Here is a 15,371-nt window from a genome sequence, read left to right on the forward strand (position 1 = left end):
GTTGTTTTTAATTTGGCCTTGAACAAATTAACTGAAAATTGGAGAACTTTGAAAGTGACGTTTGTTATAATCTACTAAATCGAATCCCAACACCCTGAATATAGCCATTCATTCAGTTCCTGATGTCAGCAGTTATTTTGAGAAAATGAGTTCAATAAAAATATTCTGAAAAAAAATGTTATGTCCTTGCAAAGTGACTGTTAAATCACATTTTATTTCCCAAGCTGAGAGAATTCAACAGACCTTTTCCCAACAGGAAGTGATGTCGGTGGAGGATGAATCCACATCCTGTTACTGCCTTTTGGACCCCTTTGCGTGCCACGTGCTCCTAGACAGCTTTGGGACATACGCCCTCACTGGAGAACCAATCACAGACTGTGCCGTGAAGCAGCTCAAGGTTGCGGTTTTTGGCTGCATGTCCTGTAACTCTCTGGACTACAACTTGAGGGTCTACTGTGTGGACAATACCCCTTGTGCATTTCAGGTCAGCCTTTTCTCTATAATTCTTCCTGTGGTGTCATGAAAGCATGGGGTTTCCTGAAGATCGGTATCAATAGAGAATCTGACTGCAGAGGGTCTGGAAAATGAACCCACATCACTGGCTAGATGGGGAAACCTCTCTTGAAACAAGAGCTGTGTTACTATGTGTCCAACAATGTGCTGAGGGTACAAGATACTTGCCAGTCGAGAGAAGAGTTAAATTAACACATAAGGAACACTGTGTGCTAAACGAGAAAATTGACTAGAAGTATAGTTGAGATTCAGAAAACAGAGACCCAATTGCAAGAGAGGAATTGGAGAAGAGTTTTGGCGGACCCTCAGGGTACTTTCTTGCATGATTGAGATTTAAGAGCAAAAGAGGAAGGGATACCATGTCCAGAAAAGAGAATGGCGTGAACCACAGGAACAAGAGTTATTTGATGTACGGCAAGCAGTAAGAAAAGTGCTTGGTCAGCTGAAGGTTGTAGTTGGGGAACAGCAATTATAAAGCATACCTCTCAGCAGGCTGTCACGTGACATCCTGGACACACAGTCTATTCATTTTTAGGGTTACTAGGGCAGAGATGGCTCCTTTCCATTTTTGGTCCTTTTAATCATGCATGATTCCTTTTAAATTAGCTACTCACAAAGACTGCAAGTTTATTAATAGCAGCAAAGATAATGCAGAAGTGCCTGTGTAAGCTCTGCCCTTATATAAATAGCTCTCCTGACACATCCCAGATGCCAGCTATTCCAGTTCTGGATCATTAAGTCCATGATGCAGAGCTTTTCCTCAGGAACTAGCTTTTAAGACACTGAGCTGGAAAACTCTTATTTACCAACAGAAGAGATACAGTGACCTGAATCCTGAATATAAAGCAATGAAGGTGACACAGTGCCAACCTATGTGCCCAGATCTTCCCTGACCACCTCTTCAGTAGCACAGGTCATTATAAAGGGCACGCTTCATACTTGGCTGTTCACAAAAGGGACCTTTTTCATAAGGGGTGCCTCTCTGTAAACTTCAGTGTAAGCAGTTAAACCTCATCCTAGGAATGGCATTTTAAACTCTTCATCTGCTTCTGAGACCCCCTAATCAGAGGATTTCTCCAAGATAAAATACCTGACATTCAGTAATCAAAAATAATACATTGACATGTGATATCACTTGTATGTGGAATCTAAAAATATGACACAAATGAACCTATCTACGAAACAGAAACAGACTCACAGACTTGTGGTTGCCAAGAGGATGGGGGGAGGGAGGGAGTGGGAGTTTGGGATTAGCAGATGCAAACTATTATACATAGAATAGATAAACAACAAGGTCCTACTGTATAGCACAGGGAACTATATTCAATATCCTGTGATAAACCATAATGGAAAAGAATATGAAAAACGTGTGTGTATATATATGTATATACAATCACTTTGCAGTACACGGTTTGCAAGGCAGCAGAAATAGAGACGCAGATGTAGAGAACAAATGTATGGACACCAAGCGGGGAGAGCAGGGTGTGGTGGTGGTGGTGGGATGAAGTGGGAGATGGGGATTGACATGTATACACTAATAGATAACTAATAAGAAAAAAAAGTTTGCGGTACAGCAGAAATTAACACAACACTGTAAATCAACTGTACTTCAGAAAGAAAATTGAGGTTCCTACCGCCACTGAATAGTTGTAAAATGCACCATCACACAAGTTGGATGTTTAGTAACTCGGACAGGTTTTGAAAGCTGAGTAAACATAGAGGGCGGGGAGGGTTTCCAATCTCCCGGGCTCATATGAGCAACCCACTGCTAACTAGGGTTACTGTTGAGGATCTGTTCATCACAACTGCCTTGGAAGTCAGCCATCATAACCAGTTTGGAATTTTCTTTGAATAACAGTCTCACTGCTGATGTATATACCAGTGAGTTAGACATTTGCCCAAGGAGTTTCTTCTAAGGGACTTGCAGATAATGTATTTTCATTCCCATTCACTGCTCTCAGATTCTAGAAGAGCTCAACTGTTAACAGCTGAATTGCAGTGGGAATCATGAAAGTGAGGCTCAAACCACAGCTTTTCAAACCACTACCATCCCTGTGGGTAGTAGACCCCTCTTAATCAATGCTCGAGAAACTGGTATGCTCCCTCGTTTTGAATATAAATGTCTTTATTTCATCACTGAGAGAGATTTCTTAAAATTCTTTAATTTTGCTGTAGAGAAATGTTTTTTCCAGTGGAGATACCTTTGGCCCCATTGATCGGAATCTGATTACCTCCAGTGATTCTTTCCCTCTCCTATTATGTCAAATAAAGCTGATTTTAAAGTTGAGCTGGGTTATACTTGTTATTGACAGGATGTATGTGACAGCTGTCGTGAACAGCAAAGGGTATGCTTCTCCCCTGGGCTTCTGAGAGACCATCAGCCTTGCTTGAATAACTTTTCTGGCCCACAGAAAGATTAGAACATAACTTGTAGCTTTTCTGAACACAGCCGTTTACTCCGCGGTCTTAGTCTCTGAGTTTTGTGCAAGAAAGGAATCTTGCTTTCTGGATTTTTATCTTGCTAAAGTGAATGTGTTCAGGACCTCCTCCCCAGGTTCATTTAAACGTCCTTCATATCCCAAATCATCTATGTCATATTTTTTCATGGCTTCATATATGGTATTTAATTAGAGGGAAATATTATATAGTTACTAACCCACTAAAACAGTTCCACTTGAAGAAAGCCATAGCAACAGGACACTTTTGGAACCTCTAGAAGACTTCACACATTAATATCCGCTCCTCCCAACTTGTGTGGTGTGAGCTGAACATCTTGTATGCAGTGATGACTCACCTTCTTTAACTCAAATAGAACCCTAACTTCTTAATCAAAATTCATAGGTAGTTTTTTTTTCATGAAGCATTTCTGCAGAAATTGCCTACCCTGGAATTTGCCTCTGTTCCGTTATCACTGTAATGAAAATGTTCATCATGATTTGGAAATAGAGACCAAGCGTGGCTGTGACAGTTGCTGTATTTATTGTAGTACATCTTTCATAGCTCAAAGTAATGATACACATGAGCCCAGCTAGACCTGGGCTTGTAACCAAGAAGGAAGCCTGGTTAAAGGACATGGTTGCATTTTCACGCCATTGCCAGCTCCCTGGGAAACTATGTCCCCGCAAAAGCCCACCTTCTCACTGGAAGTGCTTGGAAGAAGGGCAGCTTCTAGACCCAACTCTCCTGTCCTCTGAGAACTAGGTGGGGACCTGGCAAGACAGTGGCCTCACCAAAAAATATTCCTTTATAGGATTTTAGTAATCAAACAAACATTCTTCATTTTTTGCCATGCCCTCCTTTGCCTCCTGCAGGGCTGCTTCCCATTTGCTCTGGGGATGTTTCATCTGAATCCTAGTAGCAATTTCTTTGAATCACAAAAGCAAAATGCCTCATGCACCTTGGTAAGGCATAATTAATTTGGTGTCAGATTTTTGAAGCTATGTTCTAATAAATACATCTAAAACCATCTCAATGGAAAATTAAATCCGCTCAGATAGGCTTTTTTAAAAAAATACAAATGCCATCTGCCTTAAGGTGAGAAAGGGACCAATGACTTCTTGTCCTTCCTGTTCCTGTATTTCTGTAATAATTAGAGCTGCAATTTTATGTTTGTGTTTGACATTGGCACTTTTGATGAATTCAAACTAAAGGTTGAGGAACGGTGATATATTTTCAAAGTTGTAACATGTTAAGACCTAGGTTTTTGTTATTGTATTTTATTACATTCTCTCTCTCTCTCTCTCTCTCACACACACACACACACACAGTTCAAACAAACCTTAACATAGGGAAAGCAAGGAATTAAGCACTTGCCCTATCTTAGGGGGAAAAAAAAAACACAACTAATTTTTTTCTCAATTTCTCCCAGCACTGCTATTCAGTACCTCTGGGTCCTCATTACTTACTTGGCATTAATGGAGATTTAGAATCTAATTTCAGAGGATTTCCTCCAGATGTAGCTCTTGTGTTTATCAATAATACAACCTTGGAAAATATCATTCACGTAAAGCAGTTAAAGGAAAACACCACAGCGACATAACTTCTGTGTGTGTGTGTGTGTGTGTGTGTGCGCACTTAAGTTCAACAGTTTTGTCTCATAAATATGTAAATTCAGCCTGCTTGTTTTAGTATCCCTGAAGCACACCTGAATGTCGCTGCCTGTCTCATTAAATCAACATAAATGGCTCAGTGAGGCACAAAGCACAAGTTTCTCCTGGCCACAACTCCTAGCCCTGGATGACTAGCAACCGCCAATGTGAAATGATGAAATAGAAGAGACAGAAAAACCACCAACCATCGCCTTTAGGTGCATCTTATATACAAGAAACCAGCCAGACCCTACTTTCTACTTTAATTAACACAGATATCAATTTAACAGTAGACTCAGAGGTTTGGCCAAGGGCCCTTATCACATAGGAGGCAGATAGGAAAAAATCAAATGGATATCAGATTCCACTCTCAGGGTGATGCGTCCGTGTGAATGACTCCGAAGGAGCTCAGCAGGGTTGTTTGTACCACTGATTCCCAAACCTGGCTGGACATTGGCGTCATCTGAGAAGTATTTAAAAATACAATGTCTAGGCCCAGCCCCTGAGCGGAATACAATAGGTTTAAGGGGCGTAACTGGGAATTCTGCGTTAAGTACAATTTATCCTATTTGGAGAGGGATTTAAGCTTGCACTCTGAAGCCAGTTGTGCCTTTACAAATATATAAATACAGTGATGAGTTCATTATTGGGCTTCTTCATTTTAATAAGTAATTGGTTTGTTACAAAATAGCTATAATTGCTTAATATTTTGTACAAGGTTACAAGACACTGTTAATTCTATGTAGCTGGTTCAGTATGTGGAGATTAAAGTAATCAAAAAAAAAAGTAAAAATAAATTATGGTTATATTTAAATTGGAGGCCCTAAAGCAGAAATCTTTAAGAGGTGCCATTTTCCTCGGTGATAATTGTAAGTGGATATCCATTTTAAAAATTCCTAATATCCTCAGGGATGGCTTAGATAGTATATATAACCACAGGGCAAAACCTTTTTATTTTATATTGGAGTATAGCTGATTAACAATGCTGTGATAGTTTCAGGTGCACAGCTAAGCGACTCAGCCATACATGTACACGTATCCGTTCTCCCCCAGACTCCCCTCCCATCCAGACTGCCACATAACATTAAGCAGAGTTCCCTGTACTATACAGTAGGTCCTTGTTGGTTATCCTTTTTAAATATAGCAGTGTGTACATGTCAATCCCAAACTCCCTAACTATCCCTTCCCTCCACCCTTCCGCCCACCCCCCACTCCCCGGTAACCATAAATTCACTCTCGAAGTCTGTGAGTCCATTTCTGTTTTATAAATACATTCATTTGTACCATTTCTTTTTAGATTCTGCATATAAGTGATATCATACGATATTTCTCTTTCTCTGTCTGACTTACTCAGTATGACAATCTCTAAGTCCACCCACGTTGCTGCAAATGGCACTATTTCATTCTTTTTTATGGCTGAGTAATATTCCATTGTATATATGTACCACATCTTCTTTATCCATTCCTCTATCAATGGACATTTAGGTTGCTTCCATGTCCTAGCTATTGTAAATAGTGCTGCAGTGAACACTGGGGTGCATGTCTCCTTCTGGACCATGTTTTTCTGCAGATATATGCCCAGGAGTGGGATTGCTGGGTTATATGATAGCTCAGTTTTTAGTTTTTTAAGGAACCTCCCATACTGTCCTCCACAGTGGCTGCACCAATTTACATTCCCACCAGCAGTGCAAGAGCGTTCCCTTTTCTCCACACCCTCTCCAGCATTTATTGAAAAACAGACTGACTTATGTCATCTTTACATATATCTTGCAGTAATGAAAAATTACTTATGGGACAGTGTTAATAGCAGTCTGACCTTCACATGACTCTTAAAAAAATCAAGCATAGTATAGGAAAATGCAGGGAAATCTAGTAGAAAAAATACTAGACCATGAACAGGTACTGATATAGTAGCTCTGTCACTAGCCATGTGGCTTCAGGCAAATCACTTTCTTGGGGGTAAGGGGGAGGGTCTCCATGTTTTCCTCTGTAAATAATCAAGTTTTAAATCACTAACTACCTTAAGTTCCCTTCAAGTGTGATGATGCTATGTCATTTCTAAATGTTAAAATAGACTAGCTCTACACCAAGTAATTCACCAAGTGAACAAGTCACTTCATCGCCTGACCTCGGTTTATTTCTCTGTACTTTCAGGCAAGTCAGATTTAAAGAACAGGGATACACTTCAGAGAGCCTACCCAGTCAAATATACTTTGACAAGTCAACATCGTTGTTATTCCATGGCTTTAATATGGTTTGAATAAGCCAATTTCTTATGTGTCCCTGTTTCTAACCTTGAATGGCAAAAAGCAGGTAGTATATTACCATGCTAATGATTTTGCTTGGCTGTGGGTAAACCCAAGTAAAGAACTGATGCCTAAAGATTAAGTGACTTGCCCAAGACCATGCAGAAATGTGATTAGAAGCCTGTGCTTCCATTTTTGGCTTACAAGATGAGTGCCCTCTTGCGTATATGTAACCCTCAGAAAATTCTCCTACTCCCTGAAACCCGAACAACATTACTCGAAACAAAAATACAAGTCCCTAGCATGGTAAGGGAGAATTCGTGATTGGCCCCTGCCCTATAATATTCATCACCTCCCGCCATACACTTTCCACCCTAACCTTCTATCCCAGCTCTGTCTGGCCTCCGTGCCTTTGTGCAGAGCCCATTCAGTGTCTGGAATGCACTCTCCCTCCCTTTCCCATGAGTAGCCCCTATATTTACTTCCAGGCTCAGTTCAAATATCACTTCCTCTATTAATTTCCCAATTCATTTCCTGGCCTTTCTGCCCATCTGGGTTAGGCACCCTCTGTCTTGCCTTAACCTTTGGGAATATACATATTTGTAATAGTTAGACACTATATTATACTCATATGCTTGCTGTTCTGACCCTCTCTCTAGACTGTGCGCTCCTTGGTGTTTCATTTCTGTCCACCCAGTGCCCAGCTCAAGCACTGCTCCACTGGACACTCATTAAATCTCAAAAGAGGGAACAGACCAGGATCCGTAAAGACCTAAAGCCAGCGTCTGGCATTAATTCCCTTCCCTCCCACCCTGCCTCTTTCCTTCCACTGCTTGCAGCCCTCACTAGACACTGACCACTGTGTTATTATGTCCAACGCTTAGACCCACAAGGTAATGAATTATCTAGCACTGCCCTGTCCAGTGCAGTAATTGCCAACCATGTGTGCGTATCTACATTTGAATTAACTAAAATGAAAATCTTAGTTCCTTAGTCACTCTAACCACTCTGGCTAGTGGATACCATATTGGAAAGCACAGGTATGGACCACTTCCATCATCGCAGCGAGTTCAGTGCTGACTCAGGGCCCCAAGGCACACCCCTTCCACACCCCAAGAGTTGGAGAAAATGACACTGGAATGGAATCGTTTAGTCCTGAGAAGAGACACTAGTAGCCTGTTAACAGTTTGTGTGTACATGAAGGATAAAAGCTGGAAAGCTGCCTCTTAGAAACATTTTCATTAATGTTAATCTATACATAGACAAGAGATGGGAAAGATAACTTCTGAAGCTGTTTTCACTCCCTGATAATTGAAATGTAAGTTTCATTGTATTTATAAACCTATTTGCTTGGCTTCTTACAACCTTTTTGAGACTCTGGGAAGATTATAGGACATCATTAAAGGATTTCAGTTTTCCTATTTATCCTAGCTCTGCAAGGAAATTATAAGTCAGTTAACGGTGATTTTTTTTTAAATGGGGATTTAGGGAAATCTTTCATCTCCACTAACACTGAAAACCTCACCCCCTACAGTAGTTTGACATTTTATAGCACTCATGTCTGTTCTATTATTTCACTTGTCTTATGGAGATGATTCTAAATGCCACAAATTTGAAACCAGTTAAATGGTTTGCTTAATAGAATGTATGTGAACTGTGTTTGTATGAGATATAAAGATTTGTCAGTGAAAGATAAAGGAGTATTTATCTCAGGAATTTGATTCCTTTTTTTTTCTGAGCTGAAACTGACTTGGCAACTTAGTTTTTCTTGGCCTTTTGGCATAACTTCTGTGAACATTACTACAAATAAACATGATACATGCATTTGCAACATTTATTTTGAGCTAGAGGATAAATATTGGATGATGCCTGTGTTAGTGACAAACAAGGGAACCAGAGCGGAGGAGGGGCTGTGTCTCCCTTTCTCACGAAATATGATGATGCGTTAGGTTAAGTACAGATACATCCCTTGATTATGGCGATATCAGGATGAAATTCACACAGTTCTGGAAACTCAATAGTATGACAGTTTGCTTGGGGCAAAGGAGGTCTTCCAGTTTTAAAGACAGGCACGGTGTGTGTAAAAGCCTCAACAATACAGTAATGAAGAACAATTGTTTCTTTGTGTCCAGATCCTTATTTCTCAGCAGCCTGTATGTAGCCCCTTAGTCCTGACCTTGCAAGGATGGGGGTGGGGTATAAAAGTAGAGCGTGCTCATCACGCTGTTTGTCGATTCCTGGGAGACACATGAGAGGGAGTATACGAATCTGTGGAAGGAAAACGTGGAGGAAATTGGGTACTTTATTGTTGTGCTTCTTTCTTTTTCTTGCCCTCTAGGAAGTGGTTTCAGATGAAAGGCATCAAGGCGGACAACTCCTGGAAGAACCAAAGTTGCTGCATTTCAAAGGGAATACCTTTAGTCTTCAGATCTCTGTCCTTGATATCCCCCCATTCCTCTGGAGAATTAAACCATTCACGGCATGCCAGGTACTGGCCAAATGGGTTTCTGACAGAAATAGCTTTGCTTTAACCAGCAAGTAGATCACAAGCCCCGGTGAAGGTACTCTTGACTTTCCTCCTCCTTTAAAACTATGGATTTAATTTCAAAACTGTCACAGACATGTAACAGTTTGGACTACACCCAGGGAATGAAACCTATTGTCATAAATCCATGGGTTTCTAACACGTGGGGGAAAAAGGGGCTTGTGTGTCAGGTAATGTGACATTTCTCTCTCCTGCTTAAATCACCACTCGGGATAGGTTGAAGGTGGTCATTTAACAACTTAGAGCAGGATGTTTGTGGGTTTGTTTTGATTCAGATCAGTTCATTATGAGACACAGTTTTAATCCTGTTCAAGTACAAATGAACCGGATGTCAGGGAGAAACCTTTTAAGGGTGATCATTTTGAGTTGTAGAGAGCTCTGGCCAACCAGATGGGAACCAGAGATTCTGTCCTGTATATATGAAGTGCTTGCTACCAGATGAATTGAGCAAGATGGGAAGAAGAAATCACAAATTGAAAAACAAAGCAATGTCAATGCCTCTTAGAATCTTTTTGTAACTATAAAAATATTTACGTATGATTGTTCACACACCTCATCATTAGAGACTTTAAAAAAAACTGCAGGATGACTTACGAGTCTCCTTGGATCATTTTTAGGGATTTTGAGTAGTTGCTTAGCACAAAAAGATATCAACTTGTGATCTTGTCACTGAATTCTATGAAAATTTCCAGTGATAAGTATTGTCATCAGAAGCAGCCAGCTGGTCTACCACCATTTCTTAAGCTAGAGTCATCTGTGCTTCAAGTGACAGGACATTTCCCTCACTCTGGGTAAGCTTCTGGGAGACTCAGATCGATCTGGACTCACAGGACGCTTTCAGACTTCTCTGTTCTTCCCATCAGCATAACCTGCAGAGCCTTGTGGTTCTTTGACCTTTCCACCTTTACAGCATTCATTTTCTAAAAACCGTGCACAAGATATACCGGCTTGTCAGAATGGAAATAAGCCAAATCTCAAAGAGAAAAACCTTGACCATGCCATGAGAGTTAGAAAAAAGTTGTACCACCAACACCTTACACGTCTAAACTTCAGAATTTTCAAATTGGTTAAGGCCGTATTTTTATATTTACTTTTCAGATTTCTCATGACCTTGGGAATTGCCCCCTCTGTGTATAACTTCAGCACATCCAAAGCAACAAGAATCTCTCTCAGGGCCCTGTACAATTTTTTTGAAAACTTTACCATATTTTTTTTTATGGAGATAGGTTTTCTATGAATACGTGTATTATTTATGATGTTCTAGACCTAGGTGTCTCTGTTTCCCAGAAAGCAGTATTCAAAGTTTCTAGTCCACATTGAACTTCAGGGTATTATTAAAACAAATCCTTGAGTCATGCAAATTCCTCTGTGTATTAATCTTTATTGATTTAAGGGCATCATTTCACTGGATCTGGTACAAGTGACTCAGTCCAAAGTAACTATTAAGTTTAATGCTTGGAGATTAAAAAAAAAAAAATCAGAATGAAAGAACCATAACCTCTCAGTGGCACTTAAACAACAATTCCAACACCAGGGATTCCAAAGAGAGCCTCAGGTAGAAAAGGCTTGGTGGAGGTTAATGCCTGCCCACCCCAGAGGATGCAACAGGGATGGCCAAAGGCAAAGGGCACTGGCTAGCAAGAAAACCCAACCAGCTTTACTGCCAGGATGGGTTGGATTACATAGAGGTTGTGAACAGCTAGAAGCATTTGCCTTCTGTAATTGAGCATCATTTGAAAGAGTCTTGGAAGGCTGAGAAACAATTTAATTTTCTCTGAACCAGGAGGCTTGCCACTGAGTTTTCATTTCCACTTCATTTTTCTTCCCCACAAATGGCTTTCTGCTCTAGTCTTCCTTTCTCTTCACCACCCTTACAACCAATTTCTTTGCTCCTGTGATCACTGAACCCCCAGCAGTACGCCTACATGTTGTGCTTGTCTTAATGGCCATGCTGTGTTTGCTCCAGGCATCAGATTCTCACACTCTGGGGAGGGTTTTTGTTCAGAATGCTTGAACTTCATGGAGAACATCACGTGCACTGACAAACTCGGTGTGGATAATAGAGAATGGCTTTTTGTTACGGCTTAGTGGATAAGAACTCACAGAGCACTATTGTGGAGACAGAAAACCTCACTACTCCTGACATCATTGATAGGTCTCTCCTTCAACTGGTAAATGTCCCTGTCATCTTCCAAGTCAGTGGGTAGAAGACCTCTGGTATTCTTGTCTTCTTATTCCTCTCTCCCTTTCTCTAACTTCAAATCAGGAATCTGGGAATTGACATATTCCAGTTGGTACCCAAAGCTTACTCTCCTAAAAACAACCTTCCTTTTCTCTTCCGGGAAAGGTGGAATTTCTCAGGGAGGTATCTAGTGCATAGAATAGTTGCGCTCTCAGACACCAACCAAGAGATGTTTTTAGAATGATGTGAGTTCAAGACTGGGTCCAGAGCTATGTGATGAGAGCCGACATATTAGGACCAACTAGATTTTAAATCTTGTTGGTTTCGATTCTGGAGGACGACAGTTTATAAAATGCTAGGCCACAACCCTTATTGCTTGTGAAACCAGGTATGATGGGTGAAAGGGAAGGGTATGTGAGTTCTTAGGAGATCTGGTTACCATAGCCCCCACCAACCTTGATTCAAAGAAAAAAATGAAGCCCACAACACTAGTCCTTCCAAAATAAACAATTAATTATGCCCCCTTTTCTTAAGATGTTACCACAATTAGTGATACGCTGTTGTCCCCTTGGAAGACTTAGCAACCCTCCTTTAGAGGGAAATAACTCTGCTCTCAGTAGGTTACTGGCACCTGAGAGCTACTTAATCATTGTTTCCTTCATTCCTTGCTGCCTGTGGGGTGAAGAAGCTGTAGTAAACAGTATGCGATAAAATATTAATTTATTTTCTAAATCCTACAAAACACCAAGCCAGGCTGTCACCTCTGTAGGATAAAAGCAGCTTGTCTTACAGCATGCTACGTATCTTGGAGAACCCAGTGTCTGTCTCCTGCTAGGATATGATTTACATGGTCCCCATCTGCTAGGAAACTAATTATAATGGGACTCAAAATGAAAACATTTCCGGAATTCTTTAAACACCCAGAACTTTGCTACACTTTGTCCTCTTGTATTACTTTCCACATAATTCCTCCCAGCTCAGTGAGCAGCTTGGTGTTTTGCCTTTATTTTTTTTTGAATAAATGAAAGCAAAGGTGATTGCCGTGAAAACACACTAATCACAGTGCTTCTAATTCTATTATTTTTCAGTGTTTTGTTGAGCACTACTGGTAGCTGCTACTCAACAATTAAAAGATATTCTTTTGACACTGTCTCAATATCAGATTTTTAAAATGTTTTGATTGTGTGCAGTAGAATGGAAAGAGAAAAGAGAAGAATTTTTTTGTTTGCTGATTCTCACGTCTTTCTGCAAGAAAACATTATCTCTGTGGTGGGTTTTTCCAGTGTTCTCAGGAGAAAATATACAAAATTTAGCAAGGGACACCACAGAGGATACTTTTCAGTAAGTGGTCAGTGCCTTTTTTTTTTTTTTTTTTTAAGGAAGGTAAGCATTACCTAGGATTCAAAGCTACTGCAGAAAAAGTGTAGGTTTGTTTAAGATCTGGACCTTGAATTCAGCTCTGTCTAGAGCCCTGAAGTGCAAACATTGATATTACACTGTAATGACTCAAATTTCAGATTTAGAAAACAAAAACCTCCTTAGTTAGCTTAGTTAGGCAAAAACACCTGTGAACCGTAGAGCCCTCTGTTATAGTTACTTTCGTTGAAGGGGATGGTGCAGAGTAACTCTATCAAAACGTACTGGCTTGGGGAAGGGAGTGAGTTTGAGGGCCTGTACACTGAGACTGGAGAGAGTGAGGATGAGGTGATCGAGGATGGAAGAAGCCCTTGAAGGCCAGGCAAGGGACTGTGTTTTGTTTTGTTTCGTTGGCTGCACAGCATGTGGGATCTTAGTTCCCCTGCAGCAGAACCGCAGAGTCCTAACCACTGGGCCACCAGGGAAGTCCCAGGGGGCTGTGTTTATCACGCAGGCATCCTGGGGCCATTCTGGTCCCCCAAGCAGAGGAATCATGTAATGAAAGCAGAGTTCCCAAGTGATGTGGTCACATCAGTGCCCCCCCTACCAACTCATGATTACAGGTAAAAGAGAGACCATAAGCTCTTCCCTAAAGAATACCAAGCAACTGCTTCCTGTTTCCTCCCCAGTCAAGCCTCAACCCCCTCATTAACTCGTGTAGTAGAGACTGAAGATAGGAAGGTTGCTGAACACTTTACTCCCAGTTAGCTATGATGACATCAGAGAAGATTACGCGTGGAGATAGAAAAATTGGAGGAGAATGACGATGAGACAGAGATGGTGATGATCCGTTTTCAAAAGGTAGACCTGTCTGAGAAGGGAAAGGCCAGCTAAAATTGTTGGTTGATTTGGGGTATAATGTTTATAATTGTTTATAATGTTTATAATTGATTAGGGGTATAATGTCAGTGATGGGTGATAATGAAATAAAAACCAAAGATGTAGCTGTTGGAGTTCTCCACAGAGAAATGGGCAGTTGGGCGTATGTGAGCAGATGGGGTTTTGAAGAGTTCAGGAGACAGAGACACAAGAGCTGGAGGCTGAGATATGAAGTGAGGGTTACCCGTGGTTTACTAAACCATGGAGGAGCGTGAAAAGCGTCGGATTACACAATGAGGAGAAACGGCAGACCTTGTAAATACGTATTATTACTGTTTTCTCTGGTATAGGATTGGGGGCAGGTGAAAAGTCATTTTTGAGTGTTTTAGGGAATGACTTCCTCTAAAGGCTGCTGGGAGGCCACACCGATCCGAAGTGCCTTCTGCTGCTAGGAGAGAGAGGGAAGAGCTCATAAGAAAAACTCTCAGTTTAGGAAGAAAGTGGGCTGGACCTGTGCTGTCTTGCTGGTGGCGTAAGCAAGCTGTGCGGCAGCCACGTGCTTCCTTAGTGACCATTAGCTTCACGCTTCTCCCAGAGTTGCCCCTGGATGAGAGCCTCTCTGTGGAACCCACTAGTGAACCTTCCAGCGCTGCCCAGCTCATCTTAGTTTCTAAGAGAACTTCTTCTAAGCCACTGGTGTTTCATTGGAGAATGGTTTGGGTCAAGAAAAGATATTTCAATCAAGGGGAAATGCAATCAAAGGATTTATGTGCTTAGAAAGCCTTTGGAAAGCCTAGGAGAGCCAAGGGCAGAGAAAGCCACTAGTGATATAAGGAAACCAGCAAGTTTGGTGATTTCAGGAAAACACAAGTCCCCTGAAGCAGATGGCTCTCAGAAGCCCCTGCAAACCTCACATGTGCTGTCAGCTGAACCCTTTGGGTTTGCTCGCTGCTGTCAGAGGAGCAGCGAGCAAGAGGCTTCTGCTCCCTCCTCTTCCTTCCAAGTTTGAAACAAGTACTTCTCACTGGCAGAACGGAAATGTGAACTCCCTGCTGGAGAGACCTGTGAAACGTAGTTTTCAGGCTTCCAGCCCCTGCCATGTAGGGGAGAACTGAGGATGGTGGAGAGAGAGTTGCCTCCTAACAGCGCACATTCTGCACGGGGATAAAGTCGATGAAAGTCTGCAGTGTCAACATATAGACCTTCTCTGAGTCCCTGTCTCTACTTCTTGAGACAAAGATCCACTGCCTTTCCCTTGGTTCAGGTTTCAGAACAAACAAAACAAAAACACGACACCCTTACATCCCTTGCTGGGATGTGTGGTAGGGTTTAATGCGTGAGTTCGTTCCTTCATAATCCCTAAAGCTGGCTCTCTCGTACTCAAGTCTGCAACAATCTAAACTCCGTCCCTCCCTGCTGGTCCCCCCCACCCCCAGCAAGTATCCAAAATCAGGGTCTGTGAGACTTCCTATAGAGAAAATGAGGAAACCAACAAGTGTACAGATTGGAGCTCAGGGATAACTAGGTAACTCATAGTTCCTCAAAGTGGGTAGATTGAATTC

General features: G+C 41.4%; 1 protein-coding gene across 7 annotated transcripts in view; it reads left to right on the plus strand.

Moving 5' to 3' along the window:
• Nucleotides 1–15,371, plus strand: part of UNC5D (unc-5 netrin receptor D) — a 682,528-nt gene that overhangs the window by 560,251 nt on the left and 106,906 nt on the right. For all 7 annotated transcript variants that reach the window (XM_060291598.1, XM_060291597.1, XM_030833039.2 and 4 more), the window contains exons 13-14: nucleotides 257–484; nucleotides 9,186–9,335. In XM_060291598.1, the coding sequence (XP_060147581.1) occupies nucleotides 257–484; nucleotides 9,186–9,335 (378 nt within the window). The remainder of the gene's footprint in view (nucleotides 1–256; nucleotides 485–9,185; nucleotides 9,336–15,371) is intronic.

This window comes from Globicephala melas, chromosome 21 (assembly GCF_963455315.2).
Source record: "Globicephala melas chromosome 21, mGloMel1.2, whole genome shotgun sequence".
In the NCBI taxonomy this organism is placed as follows: Eukaryota; Metazoa; Chordata; class Mammalia; order Artiodactyla; family Delphinidae; genus Globicephala; species Globicephala melas.